The 22,086-nt window shown below is 44.7% G+C and overlaps 1 protein-coding gene across 1 annotated transcript in view; it reads left to right on the forward strand.

The window, feature by feature from the left end:
• CAPN3 (calpain 3) overlaps positions 1-22,086 on the forward strand; it is a 52,921-nt gene that overhangs the window by 8,065 nt on the left and 22,770 nt on the right. Inside the window, exons 2-10 of the mRNA XM_015420065.1 lie at positions 927-996; positions 4,618-4,736; positions 5,003-5,136; positions 5,592-5,760; positions 8,256-8,387; positions 11,542-11,625; positions 11,942-12,027; positions 13,022-13,099; positions 14,241-14,401. Coding sequence (XP_015275551.1) covers positions 927-996; positions 4,618-4,736; positions 5,003-5,136; positions 5,592-5,760; positions 8,256-8,387; positions 11,542-11,625; positions 11,942-12,027; positions 13,022-13,099; positions 14,241-14,401 — 1,033 coding nt within the window. The remainder of the gene's footprint in view (positions 1-926; positions 997-4,617; positions 4,737-5,002; positions 5,137-5,591; positions 5,761-8,255; positions 8,388-11,541; positions 11,626-11,941; positions 12,028-13,021; positions 13,100-14,240; positions 14,402-22,086) is intronic.

Consider the following 22,086-nt stretch of genomic DNA (forward strand, 5'->3'; position numbering starts at 1 on the left):
TTCAGCAGGTGCCATCCTGCTCTTTTCTACATGTGTTCAGTAAGTTAAGGGCTCCTGGAGGCACACAAAAAGTAGGAGAAAGTGATATATGTCTGTGTAGCACTTTTTATCTAAAACATCTGGCAACTGTTTGTCTTTCTCCTCTATTTACAGCTTGTCAAAAGCTTTGAGCAACTAGGACAAATACAAATAAACTATTGTTTTTAAAAGGGTTTTTTTTGGTAGGCATGTGTGGTACATAATCACATCAACTCCCCTGACCATATAGGCAGAAAGCATACGCACTGCTCTTCAGCAGAAACAGTTTGCTTACAGAACACAGAAACTCCAGGGAGCTACATGTATTTCACAGAGGTATTGTGAACAGATTTTATAGCAGAGTATTTTATTTCCTGGAGCTGCGGTAGCTCAAGTGGTTAAGACACTGAACTGCAGGCTGTGGAAGGTCAGGAGTTCAGGAGTTCGAGACCCGGGTTGCCGCATGACGGAGTGAGCTCCCGTCTCTAGTTCCAGCTCCTGCCAACCTAGCAGTTCGAAAGCAAGAAATTGCAAGTAGATAGATAGGTACCACTTCGGTGGGAAGGTAACAGCGTTCTGTGCACCTTGGTGTTTAGTCATGCCAGCCACATGACCACGGAAATGTCTTCGGACAGCGCTGGCTCTTCGGCTTTGAAACGGAGATGAGCACCGCAACCCTAGAGTCAGACTCGACTGGCTTTAGAGCAAAGGAACCTTTACCTTTATTTTATTTCCTTTGCCCAAATACAGGTGTAGAACCCTCCAAAACTTGTGGATTGCATCCAACCTGAGGCTCTGCATATTTGGCCAAATGAAAAAATGCAGAAGGCTTGTACCAACACAGCAACCATTTGTTTTACTTTTAAATTGTAATGCATTCTTCTTAGCAGTTTCTCTCTTATGTACAGGAAATCTGTGAGAATCCACGTTTTATTATTGGTGGAGCCAACAGGACTGACATTTGTCAAGGAGAACTAGGTATGAGACCCTTGCTTCTGCACCATTTGGATTTGTGTTAACTAACCACATTAATTACCCTGAGTTGGATGGTCCAGGCTAGCCTGATCTCATTGAAAAAGGAATGTGACTGACTACGATAGGATGGTTGAATTTGAGTGATTGCCAGGTTTTAGAATTTTAGAACTATCTATGGAAGAGTTAGGGAGATGTTGAATTGTTAAATAACCATTCTGTGAATGGTTAAGATAGATGAATGTTGTGAGTAACTGCTTCCAGGAAGCTTAGTTTTGGAGGTTGAGGGATAGTGGGTTCCCTGGTATTAGTATTTGTTAGTTAGAGTAGTTAGTTAACATATAGTATGTTAGAGAGCCATTAGGCTTGCTTTTTTACCAAAGGAAGTTAGATAGCTGGGTAGGGTAAAGAGTCAGTGGACTTGATACTGTTTCAGCTCTGGGTGGGGGAATTGCCCTGCTCAGCTAGTACCAGTAGTCTGTGGCCATAGCAAAGACTGGCGGGTGCAGCAATGCTGGAACAGCAGATTCCAGTGCTCTTGGGGAGGGGGAAGTTTAGCGGTGGGTCTAGGCAAAAGATCAAGGGAAGGGCCCCGAGAAGAAGATTGGCTCGACGCCCTTCCAGCCTACAACCCATCCTGAGGGAGGTCAGCAGTGGGGCTAGAATGAAGAACCCCTGTCTGTCATTGGTGCTGTGCAATGCCAGGTCCATCAATAATAAGACAACAGTCCTTCGGGAATTCATCACAGAACAACAAGTGGACCTGGCGTGTATGACTGATATCTGGGTGTGGGAGGGGGAGACTGTAGCTCTCTCCCAACTTGCCCCACCTGGGTTTTCAGTCCTACACCAATCGCGGACTAAGGGGCAGGGGGAAGGACTGGCGATGTTCATTCAGGAGGCTTACTCTTTCAGGGCGCTCCCCGCGATGGAGATTGCGGGCATGGAGTGTGTCGGCTTGGTGCTGGGGACCGAGGAGAGTTTGGCTATCTGGCGTGTGTAACGACCGCCTAACGCACTGGCCAGTGGCCTGTCGTCCCTGCTGGAGGCCGTATCAGGCTGGGCGCTGGAGCACCCTAGGCTTATAGTCTTGGGTGACTTCAACGTCCATGCTGATGACGCGGCCTCCAGCCGGGCTGCGGACCTGGTGTCGTCCATGGTGGCACTGGGACTCTCCCAATTCGTATCGATCCCCACGCACCAGACCGGGCACACGCTCGACTTGATCTTCGCTGCGGGGATTACAATGGACCGGATTACTGCAAAGGCAGTACCATGGTTGGACCACTATGCCCTGAAAGCACGTCTGAATGTTCTACCCTGACCCCGTTTAGGCAGCAAGCAGATTTTAGCTCACCCGTGAAGCCAAATGGACCCCGTACGGCTTCAAATGGCCATCACGGCAGATGCTTCCACCGGATCTGGTGGTGCCTGTGGTTGATCGGCCATGGCGCGATGCTCGTCTTCGTCCGTCGTGGGATTGATTTAAGCGGGGCTGCCTACCCGCTCTATAATCCCACTTTCGTCACTAATTGTTAAGTCGGCTACCTAACAAAGAGTCAGAGAGTGATTTCAGCAAGCGATTCAGCTTTATTGAGCAACGCGTAACACAACTAGAACAGAACACTCAGAACAACCTTAGCACTGCAATTGTGCTTCTTTTAAACTCTCCCGGCTAATGTAGCCACGCCCTACTGTACATAACAACCAATAGGATTATAACAATAATGTCCAATCACAGACATTCCCTCTCAGGGAATTGGATGGTAGGTGATTGGTCGGCTCTTCCTGGGCTACCAATAGGGATTGAGTGATTAGGATCCTTGCCCAGGACGAAGCTTTACATGGTGTTTCAATTAGTGAGTTGTTGTTGTTGTTCAGTCGCACAGTCAAGTCCGACTCTTTGCGGCCCCAAGTACAAACACAGTTTTCCATTGAATTGAATTGAATACACCACAAACAACAGCAAGCAGCTGAGCCTGGGTGCATAATGCAAGTTGTGTGGTATCAAATTGTTTAGTGGTTGCTGTTTGGGCCAGGTCCCAATGAGACCTCCCTTAAAGACCAAAACAGCCCTGGAAAGGGCCCTGCCCCTTCCCCCTGCCTTTTTATGACAGAAACCATGTCTTGAAGACTGGCATTATTGATGCAGTTGCCTAGCAATTGTCACTGAGGGCATCTATTTCTGTAAGCTACAGGCACTACTTTTATAATTTCCCTTCCTTTTATTTACCTTTCCTACCCCCTGGGTCTAATCCAAACCCAGCAACTGATGACACAAAGGGAAAAGTGACTAAAAGTTAATGTATCCTGGCCTTATTAGAATAGATATTACATCATGGTGATAGCCCTTAGACATGCTTCCTGTTTACCAGAACATACCAAAGGTCAATATATTGAATCAAAAGGGCAACAGGCCAAGGTCTAAATATCTGAGAACTTCTTCCATTTGAAGTGTTAAAAGATGTTGCAAATGTAATTAGATAATCATTCACATTATCCTGATTAGAGCAGATTTGTACTTTTACACTTTTAGCCTAATTTAGAGGTTCTGGGTAAGGAGGGTAAGAAGATCCACTAATCTCTACTTCCAAGGACCCTGATGGCTTTGCTGCAAAGAGTGAGAAGGTATAAAGGCACAGATGATGACCCCACTTTTTTACTGTTCTGTGATGATGATCTTACACTGCAGCATTGAGCCTTGGTAGAAGTTCAGAGGAGCCTTCAGTGAAAACTTCCCTTAACCCTGACGAATAAGGTTAAATTTTTGCTAAAGACTCACCAGTACAATGGACTGTATTTTCATTCCTACTGAGAATCTTCTCCTTGTCCTCTGACATCTGTGTTTCTGTACTCTCCTGCCTCTGGCTTCTCTAACTGGCCACAAGCTTATACCGATGTCATTGGCTGATCTGCTTGAAAGTCACAGATGATCATGCCCCCTTGTCTGGGGTTTCCCACTTAGCTCCAGTCCTGCACCTGCCCTGATGCTGAAATGACAGCATAAAGCTGCTCCAGCATAACTGAGGGAACAGTCTTGCTGTAAGGATCTAATTTTTTTTCTATGGAGGAAAGGTCCCTTTTGAACAAAGATAATAAATGGGAGATATACACCCCAGTACTTGGGGAGAAGGGGCAGCAGCGCCCATATTTCTGCAAAAAATAATAATTAAACAGGTCAAAACAGAAGAACACTGCTGTGCAAGGAGGTTTTTATTTCCAAATCCACACATACCCCCACCCTTTTAAAGTGATTATAAGAATAGTTTACCAACATGAAAACTCTTATAACCTTAGTGTAAATATACTGGAGAAGGGGTGTCACCTATGAGGCTATGGACACATTATGAGTAGAAATCTTGGTAACAATGGAGTTAGCAAGGTGGTGGAGAATCACATTTAACTCACAGCACTGTTTGTTTTTGGTTTTTGATTTGTAGGGGGGGTTGTGGTAAGTGGGCAAAGTATCCGCATTCCCTGGACCAATTCAAAAGGGTTATAGTTATCCTTATTTCACAAAAGAAGAATTATCTGTAGAGGACCTCATTCTTCCAGTGTATAAACTTTTACTTTTCCTCTTAATTCTGACTTTTCATTTTTCCCCCTGCCCCTTTTCCTTTCTCTCAGGTGATTGCTGGTTCTTGGCTGCCATTGCTTGTCTGACCTTGAATGAAAAGTTGCTGTTCCGGGTCATACCTCAGGACCAGACCTTCATTAAAGATTATGCTGGGATTTTTCACTTCCAGGTATGTTTTGTTAATTTTAGACACATGATCCCCTTTTAATCATTCAGCTGTAGCACTGCATGGCACACAAATATTCTAATGAAAGGCCTATATAACTACTCTTTTCCCATTACAAATGTATACTGAAAGAATAAAGCCAATCCCCAAATGGTAGCTGCAGTATGCAAGCCAGTTCATGTTTATAAACTGTAGTTACCTGCTTGCTTTTTTTTTTTTTTTTACAAATTTAACCTCTTCAAATTCTAATTTAACTTTTTACTTTCCAGTTTTGGCGTTATGGAAGTTGGGTGGAAGTTGTCATTGATGATCGCTTACCAACATATGGTAAACAACTGGTATTTACCAAATCCTCCCAGCAAAATGAATTTTGGAGTGCTTTGCTGGAAAAGGCGTATGCAAAGTAAATACATTTCAGATCCTATTTGCTATCTATGGTGAAGCAGAGACATCTGCATATAAACTAATGGCAGTACTCTTATCACAACAGATAGATATTATAATGAAGATCTTTCTATCTTCCCTTGAGATTTTTCACGTTCGCCATGTAACTCCAGCCACTACAAAACAGTGTGGATACTCAGCTTACTGGTGCATATACTGGGGAAAGTTTCTACCTCTCCTGGAAACTATTTGTGTTTCCTCAAGGCCTTTCCTCTGGAGAACTACTGGGTCAGGATGTGTTCAGTCTGCCAACTTCAAGCTTAAGAATATGAACAAAATTGAACAATACAAATGCTTTGGGTGCTTGAGTTCTTGATTTATGTTATGAACCTTTCATTCAAAGACAAACTATATAAATGAAGAAGAAGCACAAGGATTGTCTGTACTGAATTTTTTGTTGTTGATATTTTTCAGACTTCATGGATCCTATGAGGCTCTGAAAGGAGGGAATACCACAGAGGCCATGGAAGATTTCACTGGAGGAGTGACAGAATTCTATGAGATAAAGGATGCACCTAAAGATATATACAAAATCATGAAGCATGTCATTGAGAGGGGATCACTCATGGCATGTTCTATTGAGGTACATTCTAGAAAGTGCTAAGGATCTTCTCACATCCATAATTAGCCCTGAGTCATCCTAGCATAAGATTTTATGCTGTTTATAGTAAATGAACACAAGGCAAACACATATCATCATGAGGATGATCTGGCAGCACATAGCTATTGGATACAAACGATCACGTAACTGTCCACCATTCATTTGGAAAATTACTGCCCTTAGTACTGTACTATATATTGAATTGATTTCAAATGTGTGCAAGTACCTTTGTTTCACCTTATCTACAACAGGGATGGACGAAAACAAAAAAAGTTGTTTGGTTTGGGGTTCAGGGCAGCTCCCAAACTGAACCCTGAACTCACCCAGAAGGGCCCCACCTGAACCAAGCTGGTCTGATGAGTTTGGCTCCCCCTTTCTCCCAGCTGCAGTAAGCTGCCACTGGAAGAAAGGGGGTAGGGACACCCCTTCCACCTTTCTCCCAGCGGCAGCTCACCGGTGCCAGGAGAAAGGGGAGGAACACCCAGAAAGGGTTAAATGGCTGGCAGCCATTTAACCCATTGGTTTTACTTCCCCCCATTTAAAGAGGAGGGAACAAAACCAAGAGGTTTAATAGCTCACAGCCATTTAAACATAACAGCTGATCTAGTCCACCGGCCAGTTGTTAGGTTTAAATGGCTGGCAGCTATTTAACTGGTTGGTTTCGCTTCCCCCCCTTAGAAAGGAGGAGAGAAACCGAGAAATTTAATGGCTCACAGCCATTTAAACCTAACAGTTGAGTGGGACCCCTGGCCAGCTATTAGGCTGAAAAGGCTGCCAGCCATTTAGCTAGTCAGTTTCGCTTTGCCCTCCCCCCTTTTGTAGGGGAGAGCAAAACCAAGAGGTTTAATGGCTCACAGCCATTGAAACCTAAAAGCTGGCAGCCATTTAGCCAGTCGTTTTCGCTTCCCCCCTTCGAAGGGGGGGAGTGAAACCAAGTGGTTTAATGGCTCACAGCCATTTAAACCTGACTGGGTCCACCAGCAAGCTGTTAGGTTTAAATATCTGGCAGCCATTTAACTGGTCAGTTTCCCTTCTCCCCACTTCAAAGGGGGGTAGTGAAATTGAGATTTTTAACAGCTCGCAGCCATTTAACACTTCAGTTTTGCTTCCCACCCCCTTCAAACCTAACAGCTGACTGGCGGACCCCATGACACTCAGCTCTCAGATTTAAATGGCCGGCCCTGAACAGTTATTGTGAATCAGCCACAAGTCTGGGAAATGTACTCTAAACTGGCCCAAGTTTGGGCTATATTTTGTTTCGTGAACTGGTTCATGCACATTTCTAATCTACAACACTGTGTATATATAGATTTTTATAATATGCATAAATAGTCCTGCAAAAGTTATAAGGTGAATATGTAATGTGAAATCAGAATCAGGGCATATCAAATGCAGAAGAACTTTTTGTTGGACTGTATAATTTTTAGTGAGCCCTTAATTAAAGGAATTTCTTTAGATTGCCAGTGCTGAAATATTATTGTGTCTTTTAAAAAATGAAGCATGTGAAACAAAAATGGTCTATAAATGGGCACAAGCTGGGGCCTATAAGCAATAGCAAGGTGGTGGATATGGACAAGTTGCAAATATATGTTATTATTTAAATAATTTATACACCGCCTCTCCAGACACCTGCTCAGGGAAGCTCACAAAAGAAAAACAACTCAGTAAAATCATAAAACAACATAAGGATAATCAATTTTAAACAAGCCTGGGACATAAAACAGTGTAAAACTGCATACAGCAAGTCAAAAAATATGTATGAAATAGTCCTCAGACTAGAACAAGATCATAAAAACAACTGAAAAAGATGGAACCCCCTTAGTGAAAAGCCTGGGGCCTGGCTGGTAAAGGAGACTATGGAAGACTCTGGATATCTCTACAGGCAAGAGGCATAGAGAACATAACATGGCTTAGGAAATTACCCTCCATCATTCCCTCCAAAATTCTCTAAGTTCTGTCTCTTCTTGAGCATTTCTAGTCCTCCTCAAGCTGGTTTATAAAGTTTTTAAAAACTTTTTCTTTTGGTTAATTTACAAGGTCATATTTTTCTGCATACCTGGCAGAATGTATTTGTGTATAGAGACCCCTTCCTTATCTATTTTTGTGATTTCATCATCCATACAGAGCCCTGTTTATTATTAGAGACATCGATATGTGTCAGATTGGATCAAATAATGTAATCATGCTCAATTAGGCATTCAGTTTCGATAACAAATAGATTAAATTCAAAAGATACAGTGGAAGTGCTGGCACATCTTTCAATATGTACACTGAAAACTTCACAAATTCCTCTGGCGTGGGGCTACAGAAATTACCAAAGGGGGGGGGGTTGCTTCTTTTGCCTATCCTTGGTGTTTTTCTGTTTTATTTTCCATAATAATGGCCCTACTCTTTACTTTCCACTCTTTGTTTTATTTCTCTTCCTATTCTTTTATTTCTTTTGTTTCCCACTCTGTCTGTCCTTTTTTCTATCCCAGGACAACATGGGACTTATTTATGGAAGCGCTCCTCAGACTGATATTGGGTTGTTAATTGCCCAAATGATGAAGAATATGAATGATCGACTCCTGAATGATTCATCCCTATGTACTAATGATGGGGCAACTCGGGTTTGTATCATTCTAGTCAACAACCACCCAGTACCATCTATTCACACAAATTCTACTCTTTAGATGTTCAACAGACCAACTGGAACTTCTGAAAGATGGCACCAGGTTGAAATATTGACAGTCCATGGCTCAGTGGTAGAGTACATTCTCTGGACAACAATTAGGGTTGCCAACTCAAGGCTGGGAAATTCCTGGAGATTTGGGGATGGAGTCTGGGTAGAGAGGGGTTTGAGGAGAGACCTCAGCAGGGTATAATGCTATAGAGTTCTCATCCTCCAAAGCAGCCATTTTCTCCAGGGGAAAAGATATTTGTAGTCTGGAGATAATTTATAATTTTGGGACTTCTCTAAGTTCCAGGAGGTTGGCAGCCCTACCAGATCCAGAGCTTCAGGCTTATTCAGTGGATGCTAACAACATGGACCCCTTCCAGTCTGGTTTTTGCCCTGCACATGGGATGGAGACAGTGCTGGTCACCTTAGTGGATGACCTCCAGAGACTTCTGGATTGAGGTGGTTCGGTGCTGCTGATTCTTCTTGATCGGTCAGCGGTGTTGGATACAGTCATCCATAAACTGTTGACCCACTGTCTCGCTGATGTGGGGATATGGGGGTTAGCCTTACAGTGGCTGACCTCCTTTCTCCAAGATCGGGGACAGCGGGTTGCACTTGGGGGGGGGGAGCTGTCTCAGTGGCACCCACTTGAATGGGATGTGCCACAGGGAGCGATTCTCTCCCCAATATTATTTAACATCTATATGCGCCCACTCGCCCAAATTATTTGGAGGTATGGGCTGGGATGTCACCAATATGCGGATGACATCCAGCTCTAGCTACTCATGGATGGCCACCCAGACTCTGCCCCTGAACATTTGGACAGGGCATTACAAGCCGTGGCTGGATGGTGACAACAGACCAGACTGAAATTGAATCCATCAAAGACAGGCGTCCTGCACCTGGGTTATGGGAGACTGGGTTTGGGTATTAGGCTTCCAGCCTTCGAAAGGGCCCCGTTGGTGCCAACACCAAAGGTAAAGAGCCTCGGAGTATTTCTGGATACCTCATTGACTATGGAGGCCCAGGTCACCGCCGCTGCCAGGTCTGCCTTTTTTGACCTGAGGCAGATCAGGCAGTTGGTCCCATACTTCACCCCCCCATGGTCTGGCTGAGGTGACCCATGCAACGATCACTTCCAGATTGGATTACTGCAATTCTCTCTATGTGGGGCTTCCCTTGGCTGTGCTCCAGAAGTTACAGCCAGTGCAGAATGCAGCGGCATGGGTGTTGATGTTGCTGCCTGTGCAAGCACATATCTGCCTGGTGCTGTGTGACCTACAGTGGCTGCCTGTTGAATTCCAGATCTGTTTCAAGGTGTTGGTGCTTATCTTTAAAGCCCTATATGGCCTGGGGCCTGCATATCTTTGAGACCGCTTCTCCCCATATGAGCCCCATAGAACATTACATTCTACGAACCAACACCTCCTGGTAGTCCCTGGCCCTAGGGATGTCTGATGCCTCAACTAGGGTCAGGGCTTTTTCAGCCCTGGCCCCTGCCTGGTGGAATGAGCTACCTTATGAGATAAGGGCCCTGCAGGACCTGTTACAGTTCCACAGGGCCTGCAAAACGGAGCTCTTCTGCCAGGCCTTTACCTGAGGCAGCGGGCATCCATTTGATCTTCAGTGATCGCAGTTCCCAGAAGCCGGATGAGACCATGATATTATTCATTGAGGCATGTTATTTCTTAGTCTGTGGTGATCTTATTGATTTTAAATGGATTATTATGTGTTTTATTTGTAAATCCACTTTAATTGAAGATCTTAATTGTAAATTATGAATTGTTTTAACTGCAAATCTGCATTATTGTAGACCTATACGTTGGTACGAGGGCTGCGGTGGCTCAAGTGGTTAAGATGCTGAACTGCAGACCTGAAGGTCAGTAGTTTGGCAGTTCGAGACCCGAGTGTTGCATGACGGAGTGAGCTCCCATCTCTGGTCCCAGCTCCTGCCAACCTAGCAGTTCAAAAGCAAGAAATTGCAAGTAGATAAACAGGTACCATTTCAGTGGGAAGGTAACAGCATTCCATGCACCTCGGCGTTTAGTCATGCTGGCCACATTACCACCACGGAAATGTCTTTGGACAGCGCTGGCTCTTCGGCTTGGAAACGGAGATGAGCACCGCATCCCTAGAGTCGGAATCGACTGGCTTTCAAGCAAGGGAAACCTTTACCTTTACCTATATGTTGGTATCTACCCTGAGCCTACATTGTGGGGAGGGTGGAATATAAGGCTAACAAAATAAATAAAATAAAATAAAATAAATCCCCATTGCCAGTGGCAATAGATACTGGTAAAAATGTTTAAGAGTAGTAAAGATTAAATAATTCTCTTCCTTCAGAAAAAGATGGCTCTTGTAAATATTTATTGTTACTTGTTAATTTTATAATAGTTTATTGTGGAATCACTGTGGAACAAATTCTTATTGCACTGGTGTTTGTGACAGTTCATGGCAGCTGGGGGACCCACGAGCTACCCTGTGCTCACCTGTGTGGATCCCATGGAGGACATGAACTGGGACAGCCCAGGCCAACCCTATCTGAGTCCAGGGGCAGTAGGTAAACAGGTGGGGTGACTCTGGCTGAGCACAAGTTGAAGGGGCAGGGGTGGCTTGTGTGGGGCATGCCCCCAGAAGAGGCAGGAAGCACCCTGGAATTCTGGGAGAATTAAAGAAAGGTACCCCACTGAGGCAGAGGGAGAGATAGATGCCATGGCCCAGGAGGTCATGTTTGGTTAGCTGGACACCAAAGGAAGTAGTCTGGACCAATTTAGGATTGCAGTAGGTGTGTCTGACAGGATGTGAGCTCCAGTGCATAGGGTAAGAGTACTTGTAACCCAGTGAAAGGAAGTAAATGAAAGAGTGTTGCACTTCATCCTGGTTATCAGCTACTCTTGAGAGGCCTCTACTTAGCCTCCTATGACCAGCTATGGCAGTGTTACTGTTCATATAAATATTCAGTGACTGCCCAGTCTATCTGTGGAACAGTTTGCCAGGGAGAACACGAATTAGAACAAAACAAAAGGTAAAGAAGAAGGAATAAGCTGCCCTTTTAAAACACTTAGAGAATACAACTGCTCCTGTATTTTCATTGTATTTTACAGACGATTGTTCCAATGCTGTTTGAGACGCGCATGGCTAATGGACTTGTTAAAGGTCATGCTTATTCAGTGACAGCAGTGGATGAGGTAAATAATGAATCAGTGGTTTTGCTTATGGGAGAAAGGTTAGAAATTTTCTAAATAACTAAAGACACACCCATAAATAAATGTTGCTAGGATGTAAGAAAAAGAGAGTGTTATTGTCTTTGTACAATAGACAATTAAACAACTTATTTATGTGGGGGGGGGGAATTAGCTATCTGGTGGTATCAGTCAGGATCAGAGATGCAAATAAAGCACTTTTATCATCAGAAAGCTTGTGGGGTTGGACAGAATCAAGGATAGTATGCATTCTGAGTTATGCAATTTTATTGGATTAATTGTATGTTTTCTCTCTTCCAAGACAACTTTTAAAGGGAAAAAGATAAGGCTGGTGCGGCTAAGAAATCCTTGGGGGCAAGTAGAATGGAATGGAAGTTGGAGTGACAAGTGAGTGCAAGACAATTCATAGTGGGATGCAGACTAGTTGAAAACAGCTTTGTTACATTATGAATGCATCTTGTTTCTTCTGTGAATGTGCTTGACTAGATCCTGAACTTGTTTGTGTTCTGGTGCAAAATACAGAAAGTAGTGTTCTTTTGAAAGCATAAGATCCTTTAAACCAAAAGATGTTTTTTAAATGTGCAAAAAACATCCGGGAGAAATGTCTTTGGGCAAGTTCACACCTGTATATTCATCAGTCAGTCATGGGACTATGATATATTGACATCTATCTATGAATCAGCCAACGTGCATTCAGCACCAGAGATGGAAATTTCATGCTTCCTCCAGCATCACATAATTTAATGACACTAGTTCACACATTTAGTTGTGTGTCACTGTGTCTGCATAATAAATGTAAATATATGCATTAATTAGCCATTGGGGGGGGACAGGAATGGAAAATATAGCATGCTCACTTGGTTCAGTCAAAGATTGCCGTGATTACAGAATTCTACAATGTACTCCAATACTGATGTCAGCAATTTCAAATTATTGACATGGCTCACACAGGAGGCCTTAAGGAGTGTTTCCACCTTCCCCTCCTCATTGCAACCTCCCAACCTGCAATAGCTGTTACTTTACACAGCAGGTCCCCTTACCCTGGGGATTAACTTTCACAGGGTTGGACATGGTGGCTGGAAAGGTAGAGAGGAAAGCTAGGAAGACTGGCAACCATCAGCACCTTCGCTGACTGATCATGTGAAACAATTGGATGGTTAGGGAAGAAAGAAGCATGTGTTTAACTTTCAGTCTGGCATCAGGATATGAGTCCTCTGTGTTTCATGGGGTTGTAGCTTGTGTTCTCATAGAGAACTTAGCCATTTGTTGAACAAAAAATGGGTAAACCTTTCATTCGTAGATCATTAATTGAGAAATAGCAGAGAGACTTAATTTTTAAATAATTTTGTACTTTACAAGGTACCTCTTAATTTTATTGTAGCTCTAACGAGTGGAACCTGATTGATAAATCAGAGAAGATCCGTTTGCAGCATAAGATTGCAGAAGATGGGGAATTCTGGTAAATATTCATGTTTTTTGCCTGTGGAAAAATCATGTATTTCTGCATAGAAATCCTGTATTTGAACTTCAGCACAAACCCATGATGTAATGCCTAGTCAGTCACACTTAACAAAATTCTCAAACTAATGCACATAATCCACCAAAAACCAGTCATCAGATAAATGCCACACAATAAACAGAGGGCTCCCTATTTTCCATTTGCATTTTGGTAGTTGGCTAGCATACATTTTTTTAAAAATTCAGTAGCTTTTATAGTATACTTTGCATTTCTTGTTCTTGTGATAAAATTATAATTTTACTAGGAATAAAGCCCATTGTGGAAATAAATACAATGAGCTCTAGAAAGATGCTCTGGGCGGGTGCCCCAGCCTTGGGCACTCAGTGTCAACTTTCTGTGGTGACCTCATGTCATGATTTGTGTAGGCCTCTGGAGATCTGTGCAGGACTGGGCCTAGTGAGGCCTAAGAGACCTGCCTCAGAAGTGGGAAGCAGACAGCCTACAATCCCCACAAGGCTTTGCGCCAACGGTAACCAATGGGGGTCGAGGAATTCTCTGAGGAGATTGTTTACATACTTGGTGGTTAGTTAAACTGTGTTCTTTTCCTCTCTACGGTTTGCCTCTCACAGAGCTAAGCTGAGGAGACTGGTCTGGGAGAAAGATCCCTCACTGGGGACAGTGAATACAGAGAGAAGCCTGGCATAAGAGAGCTGTAGGGCTTGAGTAGTAACAGTTAAGGAGTATTAGGTAGCTGCATTAGTTTTGTATTAGCTTTTGGCCTTTCAACACTGTTATGTATTTTAAAGTTCCTTGTTTTGTCTTGGTTTTCCCCTGCCCAATACTGTAATAATAAACCCTTTTTGTTAAGTGTTTCTCTGCCTGGCCATCATGCTTAAATTTCTTGGCTACAAAGGGGCACTTTGAAGGGGCTTGGGAAGGTACCCTGGGCCTTCTCAAGGGACCTAAGTCCAGGGGGGTGGCGGCAGAAGGTGGCAACCCACTGGCGTCATGACACCTCAACAGGGCATAATGACACAGAATCCACCATTTTCTCCAGCAAGAAAGGTAAACTATAAATAAAGTTAATTAATTAATTAATTAATTAAATACCATAGCACCATTGTTCCACCCATCTCTCTAGGATATCACTTGAAGATTTTATGAGGTATTTCACAAAGCTTGAGATGTGTAATCTCACACCTGATACTCTGGAAGCTGATAAACTTCAAACATGGACAGTTTCCGTTACGGAAGGGCGGTGGGTGCGAGGATGCACTGCAGGTGGTTGCCGCAACTATCCAGGTAAGTAAAATATGGGAGCTGCAGATTCTGCCATATTCCGTGTGCCATACCTACCTACCTGAAACATATATTTTCTTCTGGGACCACTTACTATGTGGTAGACGAACAAGGAGTCAGACTTTTTGGACATTTTCTAAGAGTTGTTGTTCAGTCGCACAGTCGAGTCCGACTCTTCGCGACCCCATGGACAATCTCCCGCCAGGCTCTCCTGTCTTCCGCCGTCCTCCGAAGTTGGCTCAATTTCATGTTCGTTGCATCGCTGACACTGTCTAACCATCTCATCCTTTGCCGTCCCCGTCTTCTTTGACCTTCAATCTTTCCCAGCATCAGGGTCTTTTCCAGTGAGTGCTCCCTTCTCATTTGGTGGCCAAAGTATTTGAGCTTCAGTTTCATTATCTGGCCTTCCAGGGAACAGTCAGGGTTGATTTCTTTGAGGATTGACTGATTTGTTCTTCTTGCAGTCCAAGGGACTCTCAAGAGTCTTCTCCAGCACCATAGTTCAAAAGAATCTATTCTTCGGCGCTCGGCCTTCCTTATAGTCCAACTCTCACAGCCATACATGACTACTGGGAATACCATTGCTTTGACCATGCGGACTTTTGTTGGCAGGGTGATGTCTCTACTTTTTATCATGCTGTTTAGGTTCGCCATCGCTTTCCTCCCAAGGAGCAGGCGTCTTTTAATTTCATGGCTGCAGTCACAGTCTGCGGTGATCTGGGATCCCAGGAACGTGAAGTCTGTCACTACTTCCACGACTTCCCCTTCTATTTGCCAAGGAGTGATGGGGCCGGATGCCATGATCTTAGTTTTTTTGATGTTGAGCTTCAAGCCCACTTTTGCGCTCTCCTCTTTTACTCTGAGCAAGAGGCTCTTTAGATCCTTTTCACTTTCAGCCATTAGAGTGGTATCATCTGCATATCTGAGGTTGTTGATCTTTTCCCCAGCAATCTTAATTCCCGCTTGTGATTCATCCAGGCCAGCATTTCGCATGATGTACTCTGCATATATATTAAATAAGCAAGGCGACAATATACATCCTTGTCGTACTCCTTTTCCTATGCTGAACCAATCAGTTGTTCCATATCCGGTTCTAACTGTCGCTTCTTGGCCCTTATACAGGTTTCTCAAGAGACATGTGAGGTGGTCTGGTACTCCCATCTCTTTAAGGACCTGCCATAGTTTGTTGTGATCCACACAGTCAAAAGCTTTAGCATAGTCAATGAAGCAGAAGTAGATATTTTTCTGGTACTCTCTTGCTTTCTCCATAATCCAGCGAATGTTGGCAATTTGATCTCTAGTTCCTCTACCTCTTCGAAACCCAGCTTGTACTTCTGGTAGTTCTCTATCCACGTACTGTTGAAGCCTAGCTTGTAGGATCTTGAGCATGACCTTGCTAGCGTGTGATATGAGTGCAATTGTGCGATAGTTTGAACATTCCTTGGCATTGCCCTTCTTTGGGATTGGAATGTATACTGATCTTTTCCAATCCTGTGGCCACTGTTGCGTTTTCCAAATTTGCTGGCAAATGGAGTGCAGCACTTTAACAGCATCATCTTCTAAGACTTTGAATAGCTCAGCTGGAATACCATCACCTCCACTAGCTTTGTTGTTAGCAATGCTTTCTAAGGCCCATTTAACTTCACATTCCAGGATGTCTGGCTCGAGGTCAGTGATTATACCGTCGTGGTTGTCAAGGACATCGAGGTCTTTCTTGTATAGTTCTTCTGTGTATTCTTGCCATCTTTTCCTAATCTCTTCTGCTTCTGTTAGGTCCCTACCGTTTTTGTCCTTTATCATGGCCAGCTTTGCATGGAACGCTCCCTTGATTTCTCCAACTTTCTTGAAGAGATCTCTAGTCCTTCCCATTCTATTGTTTTCTTCTATTACTTTGCACTGTTCATTCAGGAAGGCCTCCTTATCTCTCCTTGCTGTTCTCTGGAAATCTGCGTTCAGTTGGGTAAATCTTTCCTTTTCGCCTTTGCCTTTCGCTTTCCTTCTTTCCTCTGCTATTTGTAAAGCCTCATCAGAAAGCCATTTTGCTTTCTTGCATTTCTTTTTCTTTGGTATGGTGGTGATTGCTGCCTCCTGTACAATGTCACGAACCTCCGTCCATAGTTCTTCAGGCACTCTATCTATCAAATCCAGACCCTTGAATCTATTCTTCACCTCTACTGTATATTCATCAGGGATGTGATCTAGGTCAAACAATCAAATCTCTTGACATTTTTGCTTCTCCTTAAAAGCAGCCATAGAGGTCATAATTTTGATAAGAGATGCCATATGAGGACTTGTTTTTTTTTACTCTTCCCCACAACATTTCCCTACTCTAAACCCCATGTTGGAATTATCTTACAGGAGAAAAACGAAAGATAGCATTTGTATCTCTTGAAAATCCTCCCACCAGTGCCACTGCTCCAATCAAAGTAAAGACATTAGGAAAGCCTATAGAATACCCATTTGATCAGCAAGCACAGTTCAATTTTTGGGATGTCTGAGAGGTTGAGACACTCAGAGGATGTCCAGGGTCTCCATCTGACAGCACATGGCTCTCCCAAACCCAACCTAATCCTGGAGAGGTTCCTTGTTTCTCCCTGGGTATCTACACTGCCTCCAGCTGGTCAATAAGGGTATTTCACTCTAAAAGGGTCAGCCCAGTACTCAGCCTGCATTGCCATTTACAAGCACTGCCTAGTACCTGCATCTCCTGCTTTCACTTCAGATAGCCTTTGCAGGGATCGCTTGACACGCACACTCCAAGGGATCTAGCAGTCTGTTGACTAACCACTTCCCTTTCCCTAGTGCTCTTTTAGTAATGTATTCCAGTGTGGTTTATGGTGTTTATAGAGAACAAACGTCTGGCAGTCAAGATAATGAGTTTCTTAAAAATAACATGTCCACATATATACTGTGCACAACAACAGCTTGAACAAAGTTACGAAATAAAGGTGTATACAAGCAATCCCTTCTCTAAACATATTGTGACTGTTGTTATTCTAGGGTAGGATCCTTATTCTTTAAGTTACATCTTTCTACCAGTCATCCATTACCTTGAGCCTTTGCCCAGGCTGCCTGCCCCTTGTTAGCTCCACATGGTAATTTTATTTATTTAGTTATTTATTTATTTATATTTACATTTATATCCTGCCCTCCCCGCCATTCGGCAGGCTCAGGGTGGCTAACAACATATATAAAAATACATTAAAATTCCATTAAAACTGTCAATCAATATAAATCAATATAAAATCATACAACTTATATTAAAAGATGGCAAATCTTCTGATATCGACTGTCAAGTTTGGTGTAGTGGTTAAGTGCACGGACTCTAATCTGGGAGAACCGGGTTTGATTCCCCACTCCTCCACTTTCACCTGGCTGGATGACCTTGGGCAAGCTGTACTGATAAGAGCTGTTCTTGAAAAAGAGCCGTTTCTGTCAAGAGCTCTCTTAGCCCCACCTACCTCACAGGGTGTCTGTTGTGGGGAGGGGAAGGGAAAGGAGTTTGTAAGCCGCTCTGAGACACCTTTGGGTAGTGAAGGGTGGGGTATAAATCCAATCTCTTCTTCTTCTTCTTAAGGTTCAAATGAGAGATTAAATTAAGGTGCCATAGACACATCTTGCTCACAAGTCACATGTTATAATTTTCCTGAATGTGCTACTGTAGATTACATGTACAAACCAAGTGCTCCTCCATGTAGAAGTAAACAGTCTACACAGCACAGCAGGGAGAACTCGAAGTCTGACTCCTTTTCTATGACACTTGAATGTTTTATGGTCAAGGGGCTGTTGTGACACAGGACAGCTGCAAGTCATGTCACGCTTTGTCCTATTAGCCATTCTACTAATATGCCAAGAAGAGAGCAAAGTGGAATTGGAGTATTTCTGAGCAAACTGGTTCACATAGTACCAAGTGAGCTTAACATATTCACATATCCAGTGTGTGATGGATAAATTTGAAGGCTCCCTGAAGAGGCAGTACAGAAATTAACTAAAATAAAATCTAAATAATAATAGCAGCTGCTCTATCAGCCTGCCAAACAACGGCTCCGAAATAAGCATGTCAGTGATATATCTTTCTCATTGAGTCCCTGGACCAGAGGCCCCCCCTCTATGAAGCTGACATGTCCTTGAGGCAGTGAATCTCTGGGTCTCATTTATTTACTTATTTATTCAATTTTTATCATACCCTCCCCGCCACAGGCAGGCTCAGGGCGGCTTACAATAAGGGTTAAACGCACATTAAAACACAAACATGACAAGCATAGCTCAACAATAAAATAGAATAAAATGAAAATAAAGTGCTGGTGACAATAACAACCTGGTGGCCATGATAGATGCTCCCCAAAAATGGCCCCCATCAGCATCCAGCATAGTTAGTTCGTATTCTCCAGTTCAGTTAATGTTAGTTGATATTACTAATATAATTGATGTCATTAGTGTCGGCTCCTAGTTGAAGGCCTGGTGGAAGAGCTCCGTTTTACAGGCCCTGCAGAAGTGTAAAAGGTCCTGCAGGGCCCTGGTGTCCTTCGGGACCTCATTCCACCAGTGTGGAGCCACCACTGTGGAGGCCCTTGACCTGGTAGAGGCCAGTCTGGCATCTTTCGGTCAAGGGAGGCCCAAATGATTTTGTGACCCTGACCTCAGTGCTCTCTGTGGGGACATGTGGGGGAGGCGGTCCTTCAGGTAGGCAGGTCCCAGGCCATATAGGGCTTTAAAGGTCAAAACCAGCACCTTGAAGCGCATCTGGTATGCTATAGGCAGCCAGTGCAATGCCTTCAGCACAGGCTGGATGTGTTCCCCCATAGGGATGCCCATCAGCAGCCTGGCTGCCGCATTTTGCGCCAGCTGCACCTTCCAGAGTTGCAACAAGGGCAGCCCCATGTAGAGAGTATCGCAGTAGTCTAATATCAAGGTGACCATTGCGTGGATCACTGTTGCCAGGTCATTGTGTTTAACGAAGAAAACCAGCTGCCTAATCAGCCGAAGATGGTAAAAGGCTGCCTTGGCAGTGGCTGCTACCTGGGCCTCCATCATTAAGGCGGCATCCAGGAGCACTCCCAGACTCCTGACCCTCGGCGTTGGCACCAACGATGCCCCATCAAAGGCCAGCAATGGGATCCCTACCCCCAGTCCACTTCGACTCAAGCACAGGGCCTCCGTCTTCGTCGGATTCAATTTCAGTCAACTCAGTCTAAGCCAGCCAGCCACGTCCTGCAGCGCCCAGTCTAGATCTTCCAGGGTAGAGTTGGACTGGCCGCCCAACAACAGATACATCCGCATATTGGTGACACCCAAGCCCATGCCTCCGGGCAATCTGGGCAAGGGGACGCATGTAGATGTTGAATAACATTGGGGAGAGCACTGCCCCTTGGGGCACTCTGCAAATAAGCGGGTGCCTTCGGGACATCTGATCCCCAAGTGTTTGTCCCCAACCATGGAGAAAGGAGTCAAGCCATTGCAAGGCAAGCCCCTGCGCCCCCATGTCGGCAGGGTGGTGGATCAGTAGCTGATGGTCGACCATGTCGAACGCCACTGACAGGTCCAACAATAACAGCACTGCTGTCCCTCCCCAATCCAGATGCTTCCAGAGGTCGTCTGTGAGGGTGACCAGTGCCGTCTCTGTCCCATGGCCTGGGTGGAAGCAGGACTGAAACGGGTCTAGCATGGAAGTGTCATCCATAAAGCTTTGCAACTGTGTCACCACCGCCCTCTCAAATAATTTGCCCCAATAGGGCAAATTAGAAACTGGCCGATAGTTTGCCAATTCAGCTGGATCCAGAGTTGGTTTCTTCAAGAGAAGACGAACCATCACTTCCTAGAGTGCCCCCGGGAACAGTCCCTCAGAGAGGGACTTGTTAATAATATCCCTAAGGGCACCTTGGAACCCCTCACGGCCAGCTTTAATTAGCCATGAAGGGCACGGATCAAGGCTGCATGTGGTTGGGCATACTGTCGAGAGCAATCTGTCGACTTCCTCAAGGCTGAGTGGACTGAAATAATCCAGAATCAGACTAGAAGACGTGCATGGAGCCTCGATTTCTCTTACTGTCTCAACTGTAGCAGGGAGATTGTGGCGGAGCAACAAGACCTTATCTGCAAAATAGCTTGCAAAAGCCTCACAGCCAGTATCCAATTCCCTAACACTGATTTTGCCCTGTGGTAAATCTGTCAAAGTCTGAATCGGTCTAAACAATTGAGCCAGGTGTGAGCTAGCAGACGCAATCGTGGCCTCGTAGAACTCTCTCTTTGCGGTTTTGACTGCCATCTCATAGGCTTTCATAAACATCCTATAAGATGTTCTTGTAGCTTCGTCGTGCATTTGCCTCCACTGTCTCTCTAGTTGTCTTAGTGTCCGTTTCATCAGCCACAGCTCCTGGGTATACCAAGGAGCTAGCCTAGAGCAAGGACGCAGAGGGCATCTGGGAGCGATCTTGTCAATGGCTGCAGAGAGTTAACAATGCTAGTCCTCTACCAGCTCATCCAACGAGCCACCAGGGGGCATTGGATCCTGCAGAGCCATCTAAAGCCGCATAAGGTCCATTTGGCTCCGTGGGTGAGCTAAAATGCACTCGCCTCCCAAACAGGGCTGGGGTGAAATGTTCAGACAGGCCTTCAGGGCATGGTGGTCTGACCATGGCACCACCATGGCAGTGATCCGGTCCACTGTAACCCCCACCGCGAAGATCCAATTGAGCGTGTGCCCAGCCCAGTGAGTGGGAACCATTACATATTGGGAGAGTCCCAGTGCCACCATGGATGACAGCAGGTCCATTGCCTGTGAGGAGGTTGCGTCTTCCGCATGGACATTGAAGTCACCCAAGACTATCAGTCTAGGGTGCTCCAATGCCCAGCTCAACACAGCCTCAAGCAGGGATGATAGGCTAGAGGCCAGTGTGTTGGATGGATGGTACACATCCCAAATAGCCAAACTCTCCCCTGCTTCCCACACTAGACCAGCACACTCAATGCCCATGAGCCTCAGCAGCAGGAGCACCCTGAAAGAGTAAGCCTCCCGAATGAGCAGAGCCACTCCACCCCCTGCCCCCTAGTGGATATGTCAACCACAATGCAATGAAAGTAGTAATGTAGTAGAGATATTGTCTTAAATACATGAAAACACACACACACACAAAAAAAAAATACATGAAAACACACTTAGGCTGATTCTGCATTAACAGTTTGCTTTCGTTTACCTGCACGTTCCAAAGGCCCAGATGTGATGCACAAGTTCTACACAGCAGCCTTTTGTGGTTGTTCTGTGTCAGATCTTGATTTCCACATATGCTATACTTTTCTGCCTTTCCCTGTGTGTTGCTGCTCCTCCCCCTTGTTTCCCCCCTCCCCATTTTTAAAAAACTGCATGCGTAACTGTATTGTGATGCACCACTAAGGGGAGTAACCATAGCGCATTCATGGCATCCTGTTTTTTTTTTTAAAGGAAGCGTGGTTTTCATTTGGTTTTCGCCTACATATTTTCTTCATCACTTCCTCACCCCGTTCTACTCCTGTGCTTAAATTGGGGAGGGAATCCAATCCTCCTCCCCCTCGCCCAGCCTAATCTGCCAAACAAACCCCCACGCCCGTAGTGCTCCCTGGCCCCAGCTGGCCAAGAGCAGCTCTGCCCAGCTTTTGACTGCCGCTGTGTCCCCCTGTACACACACACTTTCATGGCAAATGAGCCTCCGAGC

This window comes from Gekko japonicus, unplaced genomic scaffold (genome assembly GCF_001447785.1).
Source record: "Gekko japonicus isolate JY-2015 unplaced genomic scaffold, Gekko_japonicus_V1.1 scaffold27, whole genome shotgun sequence".
Lineage (NCBI taxonomy): Eukaryota > Metazoa > Chordata > Lepidosauria > Squamata > Gekkonidae > Gekko > Gekko japonicus.